This window comes from Camelus ferus, chromosome 35, assembly GCF_009834535.1.
Source record: "Camelus ferus isolate YT-003-E chromosome 35, BCGSAC_Cfer_1.0, whole genome shotgun sequence".
NCBI classification, from domain to species: domain Eukaryota; kingdom Metazoa; phylum Chordata; class Mammalia; order Artiodactyla; family Camelidae; genus Camelus; species Camelus ferus.
In genome coordinates, this window is record NC_045730.1 from 8,649,108 (window position 1) to 8,669,167 (window position 20,060).

Sequence of the window (20,060 nt, forward strand, 5' to 3'; positions counted from 1 at the left end):
GCCATTAGATTTGGGAAAAATAAAGTGATTAATATCTAATCAGTAATTTTTTCATAAAACATGTAAATTAAAAAATCCAAATTCTAAAGTGGTATTAAGATACACAGCAGATCAATGTTTTCTTCAAATTGCTTATTAAATAGAAATCCTAACTATAATGATGAATATATGTCATCGTACATTTAGGTAAACCCATACACGGCACCACCAAGAGTAAACTGTAATATAAACAGGGATTCTGGGTGATTACAAGGTAGGTTCATCAACTGTAACAAATGCATCACTTTGGTGGGGGATGCTGATAATGGGGGACAGGCTGTGTGACTGAGGAGGAACAGGCGGTATACGGGAAATCTCTGCATCTTCCCCTCAATTTTGCAGTGAATCTAAAGCTGCTCTAAAAAAAGGTCTTAATAGTAGTAATTTGGGGGTAGGGAATAGCTCAGTGGTAGACCGTATGCTTAGCATGCATGAGGTCCTGGGTTCAATCCCCAGTACCTCTGTTAAAAGAAAGAAAGAAAAAAAAATCTAATTACCTTCTACCCAAGGGGAAAATAATAATAATAATAGTAATTTTTTAAAAATCCTATGATCAGCATTTTCTTATTTAAAAAACCTCTTAATTAATCAGGGTTTTATAATAGGCCTATACTAGTAGTTATATTTACTCTAATAAAACTAAGGGAGAGATCTTAATTTATACATTAAAGAAAACCTTGGCTCATAGAATCAAAGCACTTGTACACAAGTACCGATCTGCTATAAATAAAAGTCATCACCTCTTCTTCTGGTTCATTGACTTCACTTTCATTTCCAGATTGTTCTTCTGTTTCAGCTCCTCCTTCTTCTTCTTCTTCATCCTCTTCAAGATTTTTCTCCTTCTGGCATAGAGTCTTTTGAGTCTTTGTCATTTACTAGGCCTTGAGGAGAAATGGAAAAAACACATTAAAAAAAAAGACAAAGGCAAGTTTTCCCCCAGTGACTATTATACCAAGTCATTTAAAGTACATATTAAGTAAGAAAACTCAACAGCCATGTTCTCAGAATAATAAAATAACAGAATTCAAACTATTTTGAGAAATATTTTAAAAACTACATAGGTAGACCTTCATTTCAACAAAGGAGCACTGATACATTTCTTAACCACTAAAAAAAAAAGTTTTTCTTTTCTCAGAGCTTCAAATTGTTTACCTCAGTCTCAGATGTACGAAGGCGAACAGTAGCAGCACTTAATGTGCAGCCTCAGCCACATAAATAAAATGAAGCCCTGGTCACACCTTTTATCAAATGATATTTCAACAATCTCTAAAAACTCAAAAGACATCGTTATGTCACTTTAATGGAGAAATCACATTTGGCTGTCAATTTGAATGTCTGCAAATTAAGACCGAGGGAAGGAGGCAGACGAGCAGCTGTGTCACCCCAGATCTTCTTCCTTCCTTCAGTAACAGCGTTTTCCTCCAAACGGAACTCCCCGACTAGCACCTGCTTCCACCTCCCCTCGTTCATCCACATTTCACTGCTGAGTCAATTCTTTATCACCACGAATTCCAAGCTACTCTCCCACTTTCAAGATGCACATAACATGGCCTCATCTGATCCGACTTTCCCCCACACTCCCTAAGCCTAAGCCTTGTCCTGTAGCTGGGTCAGACTCTTCCCTGTCATAAAGCACACTAATCTTGGGATCTTGCTCAATACACTTCTCAATATAGAATATCCTTCAATATGCACTTTCAAATCGTATACAATCTTGAACTTCAGTTTTACCTCCTGCACAAACTCACTGAGTATTACTTTTTCTCCTACTTGCTCCTGAGCGCTTGGAGAACTGATTACAGTTACACTTAAGGATACACCATGTAATCGTTTTTCTAATGATTTCAATACACGTTACATCAGGTTGTAAGACCCTTGAGAACACAAAACTTCTTTTAAATATTCAGAACTTACTAGAGGCCATATATTGATAAATACACAGTAGGTGTTTAGTAAATACTTGTTTATTTATAGAATCTTAGACAATTAGAGCAGACAGAAATTTTAGTGATGATGTGACTTATTACCCCTTTGATTTTTATGAGGTATACTGAAGCCCAGAAAGTCTGAATAACTAACACAACCAACAAAAGCAAAAAATGACTCTAGTGTCTTAAGTCTAAGCAATTAAGAACCGACAAAAATACAGACGCAGAGTGATTAAAATAGGTACCTTTAAGTTTGGAGATTTAAAAAAAATGAGAAAAGATGAATGAAGCTCAGAGAGATCTATTTTAAAAGGAAATAATACTGAGGAGAAAAGCTGCTATCTCAGATTGAGACTCCATTAACTTACTGTATTTTTTAATACAGGTTTTCAGAAGCAAAATATTGGGCTGTTATTCACATTATCAAAGGCAAAAAATTTACTTAAAGTCAGGATCGTACATATCTAAGCATTCTCAATAAAAATACCACAGTGCTGATAAACTCACGTGGCCTAATATATCACTATACCCTTTTTTACAGCCACTTAAAAATATGTATCATGGGAAGAACTGATGGATAAGTAGCTCTATTTTGATAGCCATACTTCTAATTTGTAAGGAAAATACATACTATTTCTAACACATTTTCATGTGCATTGCAAGTTAGTTTCAAAAACAGTTTATATATTTTGCATTTGCTAAACTGTATAATAAACCATTCACTTGCTGACCTCTGGGACAGTGTCAATCTGAAATAAACAATGCAGATAAAAATGTACATATAAAGGATAGAGGGTTAACAACATGCAAAATCCAGACAATAAAATATTTAAAATGTGTTTCAGAATGAAGTGTCCTTGGAGACCAAAATCAATTACCGTTCTCTTGATTTGAGCTGCTTGGTGCCTCGGTTTTCCTACTCATAACAGACAGAGTAACAATTGTCATACTTCCTTTCAGATAGCTTTTATTTACATTTCTCTGTTCACTAGAAATTTTGACTATTTCCCCCACATACTTCATAGTGAGAAAGAGCACAGTCTTTGAATTCTAGTTCGATCGGTTAACCCAGTGTTTTAATTCGGGCTTTACATAATTCACCTGTCAAATATGAGCAACATTACCTGCCACTTTAATTTTGGCAGACAGCCAATACTCAATAAAAATACCAACTCTTCCCGTCCTCCCTCATCTGATTATGTCATGTTCACTTATCTATTGGATGTTCTATTTATGACCAATTGGTCTGTGCTCTTTATGCAAGTGAAAATATCCTGGCACAGAAAGTGTTTTCACTTCAATTCTGGTTATTTTTTTCCACTGTACAAAAGTTTTAAACACCCAAATCGGCCTACGTATGTGTGCTTTCTCCTACCGTTTTAAAATTTAGGAAAATTAACGCCTCTTCAAATATTTGATGATTAGATACACTTTTAACTTGCAAACAATAAATATTTAACTCTTTTCTCCATCTGGAGTTTGATGATGTAAGATGTGGCTGTATATCAACTTCCCTTGAAATGCTAACCTGTTGCCCTCATCCTGTTATTAAGATTCCTATTTCATCATATACTACATTGCTTTGGATTTAACTGGGGCAAATTCTGAGCCTTTTATTCTACTGATTTTATTTCTAATTTATGAAATACACTCTTCTGCTTTAAAATGTAATTTATTCATATGACTTCTTTTTTCACTTCTATTCCCCCAGTTTTGTTCCTTATATTATAATATAAACTAGAGCCTCCAAACTAGAATTAAATTACATTGCCTATTATCATTTTGGCTTTGTTCTTAAATTTAAAGAGAATGTCTTAGAGCCAGTAATTCCATCTATCCTGAGAAAACCAAGATACACAAAAAATATCATCATAACGTTATTTTTAGTGATGCAAAATTGGAATAACCTAAGTGTCAAACAACAGAACTAACACATTCATACAAAAGAATATAGCCAGTTTTTTTAAAAAGATTTAGAAAAATGCATCATGTCAGGAAAAAATTTTATTAAATAGAAAAAAAATCCAGTTATAAAACTGCAAACATGTGGGAAAAACTTTTTAACAGAAGAACATTTATCAAAATGTTAACACATGATTATCCTTGTATATGAAATATCAGAGATTTTTGTTTTCTTGGCATTTTTCAAAATTTCTACCATGAACACCTTACTACTTATAATAATACTAAAAAGGTTTAAAAATATAAGAAAAAATTTTTTAGAGCTTTCCCATTATGTTAGCATTGGGTTGCTATAAAATTAAAAAGATAATGAATTTGCAAGTGCTTGAGAAAAAAACTACCAAAGATGCTATATTATCTTACGGTTTATCAACAGAAAATAGATTTAATATAATTTATTCATACATGTCTTCTCTCTGATAATTAGACTCTAAAACAGAAGGAAAATGGGACGACTTGGGAGCATATTGATTCTAGCTGCCACCATCTTTAGAGTTGCATTCGCAAATGGTGACCTGTTTTTTTTCTTTCCAGGTTCTAAACAAGGACAGACTCCTCAAAAGGAGCCTTAAGTCCTTTAACTCTTCACTCTATAGAGGATAAAGTGTACTGCTCTCTCGACTGCTACCAAACTGGGTGTCAAACTAGTATTTCCTCATGCCCATTATACAGAGAGTGCCGTTCATAAAGGTTTTGGGGAAACAAGACTAAGACTCAACTATTTTAAAGTATATACAGTAAATGAAGTAAGTAAGTAGATAAATAAACACTCTGCTTGAAATAACCATTTTATACAATTAGAAATCTGAACAGGAAAAGAAAGTACATAACGGGACAAAGTTCAAAGAACAAAAAGAACTGCGTATGTCTCTATGGGTTGCACAATCAGAAGTGCCTTTGAAAATAACACTCAAATAGACAACAGCAATCGTATTCTCCAGGAGAGGATTTACTTTTGGAGAAAGAAACCCTATTAATATGCTGGATATAATATGAAATAGTAGTTTTAGAGGAAAAGAATCACCAATGCCTTTGTCATGAAAAGTGGTTTTTCAGATATGCAACATAGTAAATTTATACAATTAGTATAACTGGTCAAGGTATGAATCTCCTAATAATCTCGTAATAAAATGCTAGCTCATAGGATGAAACATGTCACTCTGAAATGACTGCAATACAACATGCTAAGAACTGTCAGCAGAGCAAACCAGACTGACAAGGCCCCACCGTGTTCCAGTTACTTCCACTGGCAAGGCTAGTCCGCTCCTCAGTCCCTGTGGAAGCCGTTCAAATGCTAACTCTTCCTCCAGAACGATCTCAGACGGATACTGAGAAAGCAACCAGACCAATCCTCCTGTAGCGTGTTTCTCGCGTTTTTCTAGTCCTTAGAAATGAGACAACTCCCCCACTATCGTCTGCTTCAAGTCTTACATGACTGTTTTTGGCCAATTTGGGATTATTTAATGAAACCAAGAAGTACGCCACCCAGGTCTCACCTAACACTATTACGTAACACTCAACATCAAAAAATAGAAAGTATACAAAAGTGAATGCTAACGAGAAACATTATAAAGCAAATTCTAACAACAATCTGCCAAATACCATCTTTATTTTTCTCTCTGTAGTTAATTGCTTACCTAGTTTTATTAAGAATTCTCGTTCCAAGTCGTGTACCTGCCTGATGGATTCTTCCAGAGAATTACAGAGTTTGATCTTTGGTCTTAGCAGTTCTAGGGTGTCACTGATCATGTAATCTATGTCAATAGGAAATGGATGATCTTTTGTCCAAACCTCCAAACTTTTCTTCCACCAAACATAACGCTGATAACAAATGAAAAATAAATTTAGCTATAAGAAATTTGTAACAAAATATTTTAAAGTAATAATCTGTATTGTGACATCACCTAGTTATATGTAATAACTAAGCTAGAGTTGTACCAGACACCTACCACTTTTATTAGTGGTCCACAGCAATGATCCTAGGCCATTTATTCCCCTCCATCTATGTAGTTTCTAAGCCATTTGGTGACTTTGTATTTTTTATTATAATGGTCATTATCTTTTTACAAAGGCAAGGAAAAACTATAAATAAATAAAACACCAAATAAATTTTTAGGTTCCGAAAACAGAAACTCTACTCCCAAATAGAGTTTAAATATTTAACAGCAACAAAAAAACCTAATTCAAGGCCATGGTTTTGATAAATTTTAATTATTTTCTCTATACTACCTGCTTTGATTTTTTTAAAGGGTCAATTAAAGTATCTGAAGACAGGTTCCTGAATACATAAAAATCAGTAACCAACAAGCGTTTATTAAACATCTACTGTGTATATGGCACTGTTTAGATACTCTCCCTCTCTTCTCCAGGCCTGGTTCCTTCGATCTATTTCACAAGTTTACCTTAACTAAAAAAGCACAACCCAAGAATTTACTTGCATATAACCAAGTGTTGCTCTGGGTGTTTAATCGTCCTCTCCAGTTTTTTCTAGGTCCTTGCTACTCAAAGTATGGGAACCAGGAGCTTGTTAGACATACAGAATCTTAGGCCCCCACCCTAGACCATAGTCTGCATTTTACAATATACCCAGGCGATGTGCATGCACACTGAAGTTTAGAAGCACCACTGCAGGTGATCCTTTCTATCTGCCTTCTGATACTTAACTGGACACTCTCTGTTACAGGCAGAACACACTGACCACATCTCCCAGACCTCACTCCTTACTCCCATGCCCTTGGTACATCCCTGTTACACGTTCCTGCCTATTAGTCAGTGTGGAAAATACTTTTGTCTCCTCTGCTTCTGCATATTTCTGAGTGGCTCTTTACTCTGCCTGAGGGATCTGCAAAAATGTCATAGGAAGTGCAAATAAGAATACTTTCCTGAAAGGGATTCTGCTTTGGATGCTGATAGTTACAGCTGACATTTGCCAGCAAAATTGTGGTTTTCAATACAGGCAGAGTCGAGCTTAAGGCTGTCCTTACATGCAACAGGGATCAAATCTGGAAAACCCCTCCCCATTTTTGGCTCATCAATTCAGAAAATAGGGAGTAACAAGCTGTCCTCTAATGCAAAAGTACAGTGGTAAGAAAAAGTTAAACAGCTCTTCGCCAAATAATTACCCCTACTTAACAACAGCTAGTACGTGGATATATATTTGATACCTTGTTATACTTTTAAATTTATTTTCTTCAACAATGGATAAATGAAAACAATACTAACAATAGATTATATAGAAAGGAATGATCAAAAAGAATTGCCTGGTACCAGTGGTACTGTATTTCAGTAACATCTGGAGAATTCAACAGTAAGATGGTTCCCCTAATTAGTACATATAATATTGCATTTTATGGGAAATAGTGATTAGGTTTCAAACAACCAACCCACAAGCTAACATTTGGAACTCCAACTGTTGCAGAAATGTCTCTATATTTGTATCTGAATTTAGTTTATACTGCACTTGCCCTAAATCACAAGTTTACATGAGCAACCTAAATTAAGATAGGAAACACAGAATCCAAGAATTTAGCAATGAATGAACAAATAATTCTTTCAGCATTAAAAATAACGTTTTCCCCAAAATGATGGAGGATTTTACTAAAAAAAAAAATCATTTAGAAACAAGAACTTTAGATGTAAAACCAGAACACAGATGAGAAGAATGTTATCAAATGGATAAATATTACAAGTAATTAAATTCATAATACTGTACCAAATACCAAATAATCTATACTATACCAAATTTATAAACTGTACCAAAATAATTCTCAAAATTAATGATCAATAATTACCATTCATAACAGTTAAAACATTATCACAATCTTTATATGACAGAATTCATCATATATTTTTAAAATCTCTAAAGCATTCTTGCAGGAAAAATTAATCTAACTATGAACATATCTTATGCATGATATATAAATGCTTCAGCATTTCTTCTCTAGTATTTCTGTAACACAAGCAATGCATTAAATGATGCCCCACTGCATATTTCAATTTATATACCTGAAAATACACAAGGAAGCAATCGAGTTTTCTTTTACTGGAACCTCTGTCAAAGTACTGGCCGCAGGTATCCAAAATAGTGCACACTAGTCTAATCCTGAAAAGGTGCTCGGGAGGGTCCAGGGAACTTGGAGAACCATCAGAGTTAACACCAAATGAAGTAAAAGAATAAAGAGTTCTAAAAATAACAGCCGATTCCACCATTCGGTAATTATAAAGTTCTCCTAAGAATTTGGCACTGCTGATACGTCTCTGATTAAATTTAGGTTGATTAACCTAAAGGGGGAAGAGAAACAGACACACAAACAAACAGCAGGTTTCCATTAAAGAACAGTACTGTGTTTGAGAAAAGGTAAAATCCCCTCTGTCACTCGACAATCTCACTCACTGAACAGAGTTAGAAGAATGGGGTCTTCCCTTCTTTTCTAACAAGGTGGTCCCTTTGGGGTGTACTTTTTCTCTCCAGAAAATGGCTATCTTTAAAATGTTTCAATAAAAAGGACATGTTAAATATTAAATTTAGTATTCAGTCGTCATTAAATGAATTAATAGTTTATAAAACAGTTGAAAAGTAACCCTCCCCGTCAGCCCTCCATAACATGTTTTCTCCATCATCCATGAATTACGGAGCAGTGAGCCCACAGAGAGGGAGCTGCGTACAGAAATCCTTAGCAAATGATTGTCAACCAGCCTAATGACAGCCTGAGAGGCTAGAAAAATCTGAAAAACAGGGCTTATCAAGAAACCACCGTCTCCAAATAAGTAACAGTAAATAATACCACATGGGGAAGGAAAGTTTCCAAATTCTTATTTTTCAGTAACAGGATTTAGAAGTTGTTCAAATTCTCCACAAACTCCAATTTGGTAACTTTAAAGAAAGTCTCTGTTACCTCCATTCCTAATCGGATGTCTTCTAAAACTCCATCTACGACATGGATTCCAACATCCTCCTGGTAGAGCACGAGCCCTGCTAGGAGGTTGGCCACACAATGAATGCTGTTGTATTTCACGTTCCAGATGTTTATCATACAGCAAATGACATAGTCTTTTACTTCTTGGTCCTGCCAGGGCAACTTTCGCATCTGTCTCAAAACCTAAACAAGGAGAATTGTGTTTAAATTACTAAGATAAACACACAGGAGTTTATCTTACACATACCCAACAATACAGATACTTTATGATGACTGTGCAGTCACAGAATTTATGAAATGTTTTCTCTAACTGCATTTTAGAGACTATCAGCCTCTTCATTTTTAGACATGGGAAAATGAGATTTTTCTAATTATTGGCAAAATGTATTCACATGTCCCCTGTATCTTTCTGTAATGCCCTCAAATTTCCTAGAGTTTCCATGTCTTCAATCAAGCCAATGGTATACACTCACATACTCAGGTCACTGTACAAAATACTCAAGGTTTAACAAAAATGTTTTCTTTTGTGCGTGATTTGATGTAAATAATCTCAGACACTTCTTTTTATAGATGAAAAAATTTCCAATTAAGAAAATAAACCCAAGGTAAACTGGGTAAAAGGTCACTTAAGATGGAGGACACGACATCAAGACTGACATCACACAGCATCTCTTTTCCTCACATGTAAAAGGGGGATGACAGGCCCCTACTTCACAGTCTGTTGCAAGGGTCACAACGTAGAGCGCGTCAAGTGCACAGGGGAGTGTCACAGTACACGCACCCCAGTTAAGTCAGCTATTGCTATTTCAAAAATGCTACTGGTAATGAGATGATCAGCAGAGCTTACTTGTCAAGTTCTAACCCATCTGTATCCTGAAAGCAAACGGGTACCACAGCAGACTACAGAGTAGTCCTCTCACCTCTACTCTATGCCCACAATCCATCTTTCAAACTAAATAGATCAGCTTCACTGGAAATGTTAATGTCATGTCAACTGCATAAGCATGCCATACTTTTCAAACTTCCAGCCAATTCTGAAATAGCTTTCCAAATCCTGCTGTTTTAAATGACTACTATGTCTGGCTCTCTAAAGTTGGCTTCAATTTTCAAAGTTGCACTATCATGCCTCATCACCTTCCACTCCATCTACGTATAATACATGTATTATTCCATGCCTTTATCCTCCCCACAGGTTTTAGCTGTCCAAAAGTTAATTGGCTTTATTTTTTTTTCCTGAAAAAAGTTCCATACCGTATTGTTTTAACTAGCAGGGTTAACCAAATGTTTTGTTTGACACATCTTACTTAAAAAAATGAAGGTTCTAACAACATAACTACAATAACTAAGGTAATATGTCAGTGGTTCTTAACCTTTTCTGGAAACTGACCCCTGCTGAGAATCTAAAGAAAGCTACAGCCCTTCGTCCAGAAAACTACACAGGCCCAAAGGTTCAAAATTATTAAGTTTCAGAAGGTTACAGGCCTCCTAAAACCCACTGAAGGTTCAGAACCCTTGAACTGAAGCAAAATATTTGAAGGCAAATTCATAGGATATCAGAGACAAAGTAACAGTTTCAAACATACACAGCATCAACGTTAGATTTAGAAGAAGAACCACTTTTATTAGAATAAGAAGTTATTATCATGAAAGGAAAACAAGACGTATGTTCCGTTTATTAAGCATCATCGTATGACTCTCTTCTTGGAATGACCTGTACACGATCAGTCACAGTGGAACTTGGGACCTAACCCCGCCTCTCCGAAATTCCACTCCTGGGGCTTTAACAGCTCTGCCTCAATTTCTCCATTTACAAAAGGTGAACAATGTGAGCTGTGTGTATTTCTTACCCTGTGGGGCACGGAAGCAACTCATAAACAGGCTGATGTAGGAAAACTGAAATGTATGTCCCTGGCCTAAAACACTCTGGGGCAGGACTAGAAGGAAAGGGCACTGCTCTCTGTGCTGTTATCATGAGGCTGGAACGGGGCTGACTTGGCTGGATGTTATGCAAGCTTAGCCCCACCACAAATCTCAAGCTGACTGTTGTTCTATGATTTCATCAGGATTTACCTTCTCAGTGGTAACCTTGGAGAGATCCTTGTACAGAAGTTTCCGGACATATTCCTGGAGAGGAGGACGCTTCTTTTTCACTGTTTTTTCAGCTGGGGGTGGGTTGCAGTAGTAATAGGCATTCTCGACCATTGTGACGTATCTCGCATCGAGATGCATGGCTTGTTTCTTTCTCATCATTTGTTCCTAAAATATGAAGTCTAAATTAGTCAAAATACTTTCATCCAAAGGTTTCTTTATTCCTACTTAAACTTCCATTCTCAGTGATAAGGTTTCAGGATAAAGGGCTAGAAAAGGGAAATAACAATCACTAGGTATTTCCAAGAGTGAGCAAGCAGACTAATTATGATGCCATTAATCATGTTTTTAGAAAAAATTTTAGTCCATGACTGCCTGGTCTTAGGCCTTGTCCAATAAAATACTGAGAGAACTTTGCTAAAAATGTAACTTTATGCAAAATTGTAACTCTACCAAATACATGAACTCCAAGTAAAACAATGCTTGTATATGAGTGACTGAAATTAAGGACTGAGAATACAAACGAAGGGGTGAACGCCTCTGGCTGTTCCACATACATCAGCTGAGAATAAATTCATCCTCAGAGCCCGTGCCATCCAGTGTCGCTCCAGGTAAACCCGAGGCATCTCTACAGAACACCCAAGCCCTCAGCATCAGCTTAGAGGAGGTGGTTAAAAGCACGTGTCTAATCAGTCATCACCCACTTCAGGTTTCTCAGCCTCAGCACCACTGACATTTTGGACCGGATAATCCTTTGGGTGGGGAGGGCAGCAGCGGGGGCAGGGGATCCACTACAGGGACGAATGAAGGCCAGGGAGGTGCCACTGGAAAGGTGCAAGATCAGCGCTAAGGGGCGGGGAGCGCGAGCTGACAACAGACTCTGCAGACCGCGGGACAAACGCTGGGTTTTAAGCATGAACAGGGAAACCACTGACGAGTTTCAGGCGGGCGCCTGACTGGGGCGGCGGGCGGAGACACGACTTCCCGTCTTGTAAACACGGCTGTGCAGGTTAAGCCCAGCCAGGTCAAGGGCTGCAGCATTTTCACTGCTGTAAACCCAGCACCTAAGACAGTGCCTGGCCTAGCACATGGGAGGCGTCCAATTATTAATACATGAATTTGTGAATAAACGGTGACGCTTTCAAAAAGAGAGAACAGCTCCCTATTGAACAGGGCTGGAGAAAATGCCCAATTGTCTAAGTTCTTTGAACAAAACATAATGCGTTACTTATCACTAGTACATATGTAATGGAGCTTTAAATCAACATTAGTTTCAACCTGTTATTTAGACTATTTTAGAATCATTTCCCCCAACAAACACACCAACTAATTTTAGCATTAGCTTAGAATAATTTTAAATGCAATTCAGTTAAAAGGTTACATGTGTTCCCAAACAAATACGGACATATTTTAGATTATCCTATAAGCATCCACGTGTCAAACCAAACTCATCATCTCTTTCCTCCCCCTATTCCCTCATCTCTGGCACCAGCATCTGCTCAGATGTCCACGTCAGAATCTTGGGTTTTACTTGAGGGCACTTTCTCTTCCTCACCCCTTATATCTCACCACCAAGTCTCATCAGTTCTACTTACTAAAATTCTTCCTACAGCCAGTTATTGTTCCCCATTCCTCTCACCCTTACCTTTCCTTCACTGCTTTCCCCCTAGGGTTTGAAAACAGCCTTTTCCATCTGGCCTCAGCCACCTCAAGTATCTCCTCCACACTGATCTTTCTGAAAACATGAATCTAATCATACTTTTCCTATTTGCTTAAAATCCTTCAACATACTCGTTGCCATCAGGGGGAAACCCTAGTTTTTTAGCATGGTGCTCAGGGCTTCTCACGTGTAATCTAGTGTGTGCCTGCCTCTCTAGTCTTATCCATGGATGCTCAACTCAACGTGTCTCTCTTCTCTGCCTTTAAGACTCAGGCTAGTCTCTAAAATAAACACCATTTTCCCCAGGAAACCCTTCCTGATACACCAAGACTGGATTAAGCGTCTCCTCTACACATTATACCCTATGCTCACCCCTACTGCTCTGCTGCGTGTCCTCCCCATGTATTCCAATGGTCTATTTACTCATCTGTCTGGGTTATTGAACTGTAAGCTCCATGAGGGCAGGGGCTATCTTTTTCACGTTTATATCTGAAGGGTCTGACAGAAGGGTCTGCACTCAGTGAATACTGTGAAGCTGTTAGGGAAGAGCTTTCCTGACTCATTCCGTCTGGTTTAAGTACTCCCTCCCGAGACCATCACAGCCTCTGCAAACCTCTGTTTAAGCACTTACAACACTGCATTAGAATTAGCATTCAATACGGACCACTTTGAGGACAGCAGCTGTGTTTCATTTCTCTGTACTATCCCTCTCAACCAGCAGCAACACCCCTGCAGAACTCAGTGCCCAACACACAGGAGGAGCCCAAAACCATTAGATGATAAATAAACAAGGCTCCTACCCAGAAAGCAAAAAAAAAAAAACAAAAACAAAAAAAAACCAATGACAAAGGCTAGCTGCTTTTGCTATAAGAGAAGGAAAGATCCACTGAGCCAAGAAAACCGTTCGGGCAGGAAGGACCCTGGTCTTCAGCAATGCAATGTGCAGCCACACCACCACGGCCAGTAAACTTTCCCGAGTGAATAAATTAAACATAGAGAGTTCACTATTATAAATAAAATACAGTTTTCTTTAAAAAAAAAACTGAGCATTCCTGGCATCTGTATCATGTTTTCATACGTAGGGTCTCATTTAACCTCACCAGCTTGAGTTAGAGGAGGAAGAGTTTTACAATAAAATTCTGAACTTGGAGAAAACAAACTTATGGTTACCAGAGGGGAAAAGGAGTGGGGAAGGATAAATTGGAAGCTCAGGATTTGCAGATGTTAACTACTACAGGTAAGACAGACAAACAACAAGGTCCTACTGTACAGCACAGGGAACTATAGTCAATACCTCGTAATAGCCTATAATGAAAAAGAGTATAAAAAGAAATAAATATATATATATAAATGAATCATGCTGTACACCAGAAATTAAAACATTGTAAATTGACTATACTTCCATGAAAAAACAAAATAACAAAGGTCAAAGGCCAAACAAATGTATTTTGAACTTGGAATGCTGTTACATGAATCAGCGTAGAGAGAACGTGGAGATCAGTTCCACTTGATGGTCTCCACATTCATATTTCTGTTTATTAGAAGTAAATTCCCATGGTTTTGATTTTAAGTGTCATTGGCAGAGAAGTATGCAAGCTTACAAATAGATTCTAAAAGAACAGCGCACCTGCAGAAGTGATACAATCAGCACTTGTGTAAAAGCAACACTGAGGTGGTTCCTGACCCAGCGCTCCCTTTAACACCAACTCTCACCCCCACCGCACTCTCTCCCGCTCAAGGCTGCAGGCGAACACTTGGATATTATCAATAAGCATAATAACTTAACTCTTTAATAAACCTGATGGCCATTTTGGCACCCTAATTAGCTTAATGTCGTCTCCCCTAAACTAATTTTTCAAGCTTATATTTTATGTTTTTTTAATCAAAAACTTTAAGCTTTATAATTTACGTGCTTATGGCACAGTGACGATATACCAAGGACATCTGTAAAGACAGCTCTAACACAGCAGGATTTAGAGCAGCTGTTCACTCGCATCATCTGCCAAAAATTATTTGGGGCTGAACTTAATCCCGCCTTACAACAGTGTGAACTCAGCAGCAGCCAAATGAGAAAACTTCCTACAGCTCTCCAGGAACGGCTGGAGTTCTAGTTTAGGTAGAAACATGTTTAGATGGCAGGGCAAAATAACTGGCACTGGTCCAAATGTTTAACCCCTGGAGTACATCAAGAACCTCAAGCTTGGCAGGTAGGGTACAGCTCAGTGGTAGAGTGTGTGCTCAGCATGCACGAAGTCCTGGGTTCAATCCTCAGTACCTCCATTAAATAAATAAACCTAATTACCACGTCCTCTCAAAAAAAGACCAAAAAAATTGAAACAACAAAACAAAACAAAAACCTCAAGCTCTTCCAAGGATCTTCAAGCCCTTACCAGAAGTACACTGGTCCTCAGATGAGATTCTGGAGATCTGAAAAGAAATCTTCCACATGTTTCCAGCAGGGTACATGCCATTTCAATATGGTGATGGGAAAAGTCTGACAGAAGCATCTGTAATAATAACAGGGATGAAAAACCAAACGACACATTTCAATTCTGTTAGAAAAAAAATATTATATGTCTAATGTGTGCAACAATTTTAAAATGTCACTGCAAAAAAAAGTCTACTGTACACGCCAAGTTTTATCACTGGGTATCTTCTGTGTTCAACCACAAAAATTTATCTAAACACTTCAACATATTTAATGTCTTTCCTTTTGGACAGATATATGGAAACTAATACACTAAAGCCCTTGCTGTATTTATTAGGTGATGCTATGCACTTAAACAAATGCCACATACGCAGTTAACATGGTGCAAATAGCTGTGTGAAATCTACAAACACATTACCACCTTGGAGTATTTATCCTCCCAGTCTTTTTCTGTGCACATTTTGTAAACCAAAACAGATTTAGACATATCATTTAATAATTTAATAACTTAGTTTTTTTGACTAACAGGAGTATTTTCCATGTCCTTGTTTATCCTTCTAGGGCATGACAGAAAAGGTACGTAACGCTACATAATATGAACTATACTAAAACTTAACTGATTCTTATTTATTGGACATCCAATTTGTTTACAGTTTCTTGCCACTATAAACAATGGTGTGACAAACATCCTTGTAGATAAACTTGTGCAGACGTTTATGATTATTCCCCTAAAAGGAACTTACAGAAATGAATTTGTGTCAAATAAATGTACAGACTTCCTATATATGTTTAGTAATTCGTAGAAAGAAATATACTAGTATGTTTGTTGTTCATAACGTGACTCCTTTCAACTACAGCATTAAAAAAACTTTCAGTTTTACAGCTGTGTTTGTATCTACCATCTTATTTGTTCTCTATTTTGCTCATCTGTTTAATGTTCTTTTTTTACTTATTTTTTGTCTTCCTTTAGATTACTTAAATACATCTTATTTCATTTTTCCAGCATTTACAACTAAAACTTTAAATCTATTAAAAATGTTTCAAATGATTCAGCACTAACCTTTAAACAATGCAGTGTATCATTTTTTGTGAACATCTTAAACTTAGTAAGTTCTCCAATAAAACGAACAGTTTTGTTCTTTGTTTCAATATTGATCTGGTCCTTTTTTCGCACCTACAAATTAAGAAAAAGAGACACTGCTTAGATAATTATAACATTTTGAAATCTGTGATAAAAATTGTTATTTTAATAAGACTGAATTCACTCTAGATATTTTAAATAAATGTGGATATAATGTCTTGCTATATTCAAACTATTTTAAGTTAAGGCAAAATAAGCTCTGTGGAACACCAGTGCCAGGATATGCTTTGCAAAACAGTTTCATGATCAAATAATTTGGGGAAACAATGTATTTTATCAGCCTTAAAGAGGCTCTCAAATAAAGAAACCTGTTTATTATTAACTTAATTCAATGTTTCTCAAATTTTGGGGGCAATATAAACCCCTCTTTTGAAATGTTAACAACTACTAGTTTGTTAAATTAAATCAATGTTATAAGGAATACACTCTAGGAAATGTTGTTTTAAAAACAGTAACTGCCAAGAGCTCACTTAAGCAAAAATATGAAGGCTCAGTTATTGTATTACAGCTATGAACCATATACTGCACGTTTTATTATAAAGTCACTGGTACAGTGAAAGTTCTAATACAATCACTATTCTTTTTTTATCAACAGTCACAGTCAAAGTTCAAATGATTTGCAAATATAAGCCCTCTACTTAGGCACACATCTCAAGAAACACTGAATACAACAAAATCCTAGTACAACAGTACAATGTAATCAAACACATCAGATAAATATAATTGGATTTAACCTCAGAATTACATTTTCATCAGAAAATCAAACTGACAGTCTAGAAACTCTTATTTGAACAACAATGACAATATATATGGTAGTGCTTTGAACTAGTTTAGTGTTTCTTATTTTTCCAGAATACTATCCTACCTTATTTGCTCCACATAACAACATTCTGAGAAAGGAGCAAAAGCTATTATAATTCTGATTTAATAGTTAAAACAAAAACAATAGAAGAACAAAAGCTCTCAAATGACTTGACCAAGGATCACTTCCAAAATCCCCATCTCCTAGCTCGTACTTGAGAATTCTGCTACCCTAGCATGTGCTGGGATTCAAAGTAAGTCTTACAACCTCATCGGCACCTGGACAATCAATGACGGTTTTTACATAAGCACTAAACTTCTACATACTCAGACAGCTGACACTTAAGCAGAATTTATCGTTTCATTTTTAAGGACCTACTTTCTATTGTAAGCAGAAGTAGGTGTTTAGGCTTTTTAGAACTTCAGGGATAAATTTTGAACAAAACTATGTTCACTCATTTAAAAAAAATCAGAGGAAACTAGAAACTCACTACTAACTACATTCAATCTAAAGCATCAATAAAACTGCAGCAATTAAAGATAAAATAACAAAAACTCAACTTACAGAACTTTAACCATGTGATTTAAAGCATATAAAATAACTTAGAGATTAGAGACAAACAAAAAATAGAACTAGGTTCTAGTTTATAATACTGAATAAACTTGACTATTTTAGTCTTGCAATTTAGAAAAGAGTACAGCCTTCATAAAGACCTTTTCAGAAACAGATGTTTGATAAACACTGCATTTAAAAAGCACCTCTTATCAACTTATTTTTTGAACTCTGAGGCAAATATAATCTACATTCTAGATTAAGAATGTAGACTTTGGATCAGATTTCCTGGGTTTAATTCCAGTTCTATCTCTTACTAACTGCGACAAACTCTGTGCCTCAATTTCCTTGTCTGTAAAATGGAACTAATAAAAGTAACCTATATCACAGGGCTGTGAGGCTTTGTCATTTTGGGGGTATATAATCTTGGACAATTCATTGAAACTCTCTGACCCTATTGGCTCACTTGGTAAAATAAAGATAAAAATAAGGATGATGGTGGTAGCAGTAATGATGAGAACTACACTTCACGTGATATTAAACAATGCACAGCACAGGTAACATGAACTTTAAAATGATGTGTGAGAAGTATTTTATGTGATACTGTAACATGCTTCTGAGAAATAAAAAATGGAAAATTGTACATAAAATATAAATTCATCCATGAAAAACTAGAGGAAAAAAGTAAAAAAAAAAAAAAAAACCACTAAAATATTAAGAAGATTTGCCTTAAGTGATGATATTATGAAGTTCCCTCATTTCTACTTCGTATCTGTCATATTTCCTAAATCACACCACACTAACGTGTTCCTTTTACAGTTAAAGAAATGTAGAAACAAACAAAAAGTATAAAGAAGCATTTCAAAAATGATATACTAACGAATCTTTGAGGGACACGGCTTGGAAATACACATACATGTTTTTAAAAAGTCTCCTTGGGTGAATCTGGATTCACAAGGTCTTAACAACTTGTGTGTGGAGTATCATGAACATAAAAGTTTAAGTATTATTGAGCATCACAGCTTTCAAAACATGTAGCATCGTGTACCATTCACAGCTCTTCTTAAATACTTTGGAGGTTAAGGAGATACAATGTAACTAACATGACAAAATGACAGATGTTTGTTTATTTTTAGTTCAAAAATGTCTCACAAGATTTTGTTTACGTAACCAAATTTAGCAAAAATGGTGCTTATAACTCATGTATTTTTAAAAAATATTTTATTTTTAATTTGGTTTTTTGTTTTGATTTTATTTGGAGGTAATTAGGTTTATTTATTTATTTATTTATTTAACGGAGGTACTGGGGATTGAACCGAGGACCTCATGCATGCTAAGCAGGCGCTCTACCACTGAGCTATACCTTCCCCCTATGACTCATTTATTGGACTGCTAAAATTGAGATTAACTGAGTAACTAAATTCATACACACTAATAAAAAAACTCTTTGGATATATCGACATATAAAAAGTAAGAATTTCCAAAGCTTATCATTCATTATTCCCCTGAAGGAAGAACCCTTTGCCCCAAACTGGATTGGCCCCTCTACAACTTTATCCAAAGATTTTATTTTCCGTCCTCCACTATTTACTGGTTTCACATAAATATTCAATCATTCAACTAACTTTTTGAAAAAATCTACTACACAATAAACACTAAGTAGGCACTGAGTCTATAAATAAGTAAATTTGCCTTCAAATAAACATTCATTTTATTCGATGGAACACTTATCTCCAAAGTAGGGTGGGCAAGGCTCGATTTACTGGGATGTGGGGAAAAAATCTTGAAATTTCTATTTTTGTTTTTGTTTTTTATCTCATACCTCTGAAGTTAACTTTTGTACATTTTATGATGTACATAAAATATGTGGTAGAATTGCAAATGCATATAATTTATAAATAAATATGCCTATATAGAGATACGTAGTCAACTTATTTTACCAACGGAGAGGCTTGATCAAATAAGCTGCTGAAAAACCACTGATTTAAAAAATGTCAATCAGTAAGGGCGATACGGCTATCTTTAAATAAAAGTTGTCCTCTCCGTTATTAAAGAAGTAGGCCCTGTTGAAAATTTGAAGAATACACAAAACTAGAAAGGAAAAAATATTTCTCATAACCCCACTATCCAAAGACAGCCACAGCTAACATACTGATAATTTTTTTCTATTCTTCAATTTCCAAGCATTTTAACATGACTATAAATTTATTATGTGTAAGATTTTATGGCTTGCTCCCCTCCCCTCAAAAGCACTTCTCCATGATTTGAAAGCTTTTTGGTAAATATGACTTTCTATCATTTTAACATTGTAATTATATGACCATTTTCTTTATCTTTCTTCCCTTTTTTTCTTTTTTAGTGGAGGAACTGGGGACTGACTCCAGAACCTTGTGCATGCCATGTGCTCTCCCACTGAGCTATGCCCACACCCCTATATGACCATTTTTTTATCCATTGCTGGGCTTTTAGGTTATTTTCCCTTTATTTCCCTATGACAATTGATTATGTGAATCAAGTTCTTTTGGGTACCTAGGACTGTTTACT

The 20,060-nt window shown here is 36.1% G+C and overlaps 1 protein-coding gene across 5 annotated transcripts in view; it reads right to left on the reverse strand.

Moving 5' to 3' along the window:
- UPF2 (UPF2 regulator of nonsense mediated mRNA decay) overlaps window positions 1-20,060 on the reverse strand; it is a 114,297-nt gene that overhangs the window by 50,504 nt on the left and 43,733 nt on the right. For 4 of the 5 annotated variants that reach the window (XM_032474023.1, XM_032474022.1, XM_032474021.1 and 1 more), the window contains 7 exons: window positions 16,082-16,195; window positions 14,984-15,100; window positions 10,916-11,101; window positions 8,825-9,028; window positions 7,935-8,210; window positions 5,567-5,750; window positions 764-920 (listed from right to left, as the gene is read on the reverse strand). In XM_032474023.1, the coding sequence (XP_032329914.1) occupies window positions 865-920; window positions 5,567-5,750; window positions 7,935-8,210; window positions 8,825-9,028; window positions 10,916-11,101; window positions 14,984-15,100; window positions 16,082-16,195 (1,137 nt within the window). In that variant the 3' untranslated portion in view covers window positions 764-864. Of the gene's footprint in view, window positions 1-763; window positions 921-5,566; window positions 5,751-7,934; window positions 8,211-8,824; window positions 9,029-10,915; window positions 11,102-14,983; window positions 15,101-16,081; window positions 16,196-20,060 lie in introns of those variants that run through there. The other variant, XM_032474024.1, reaches the window with a different exon arrangement.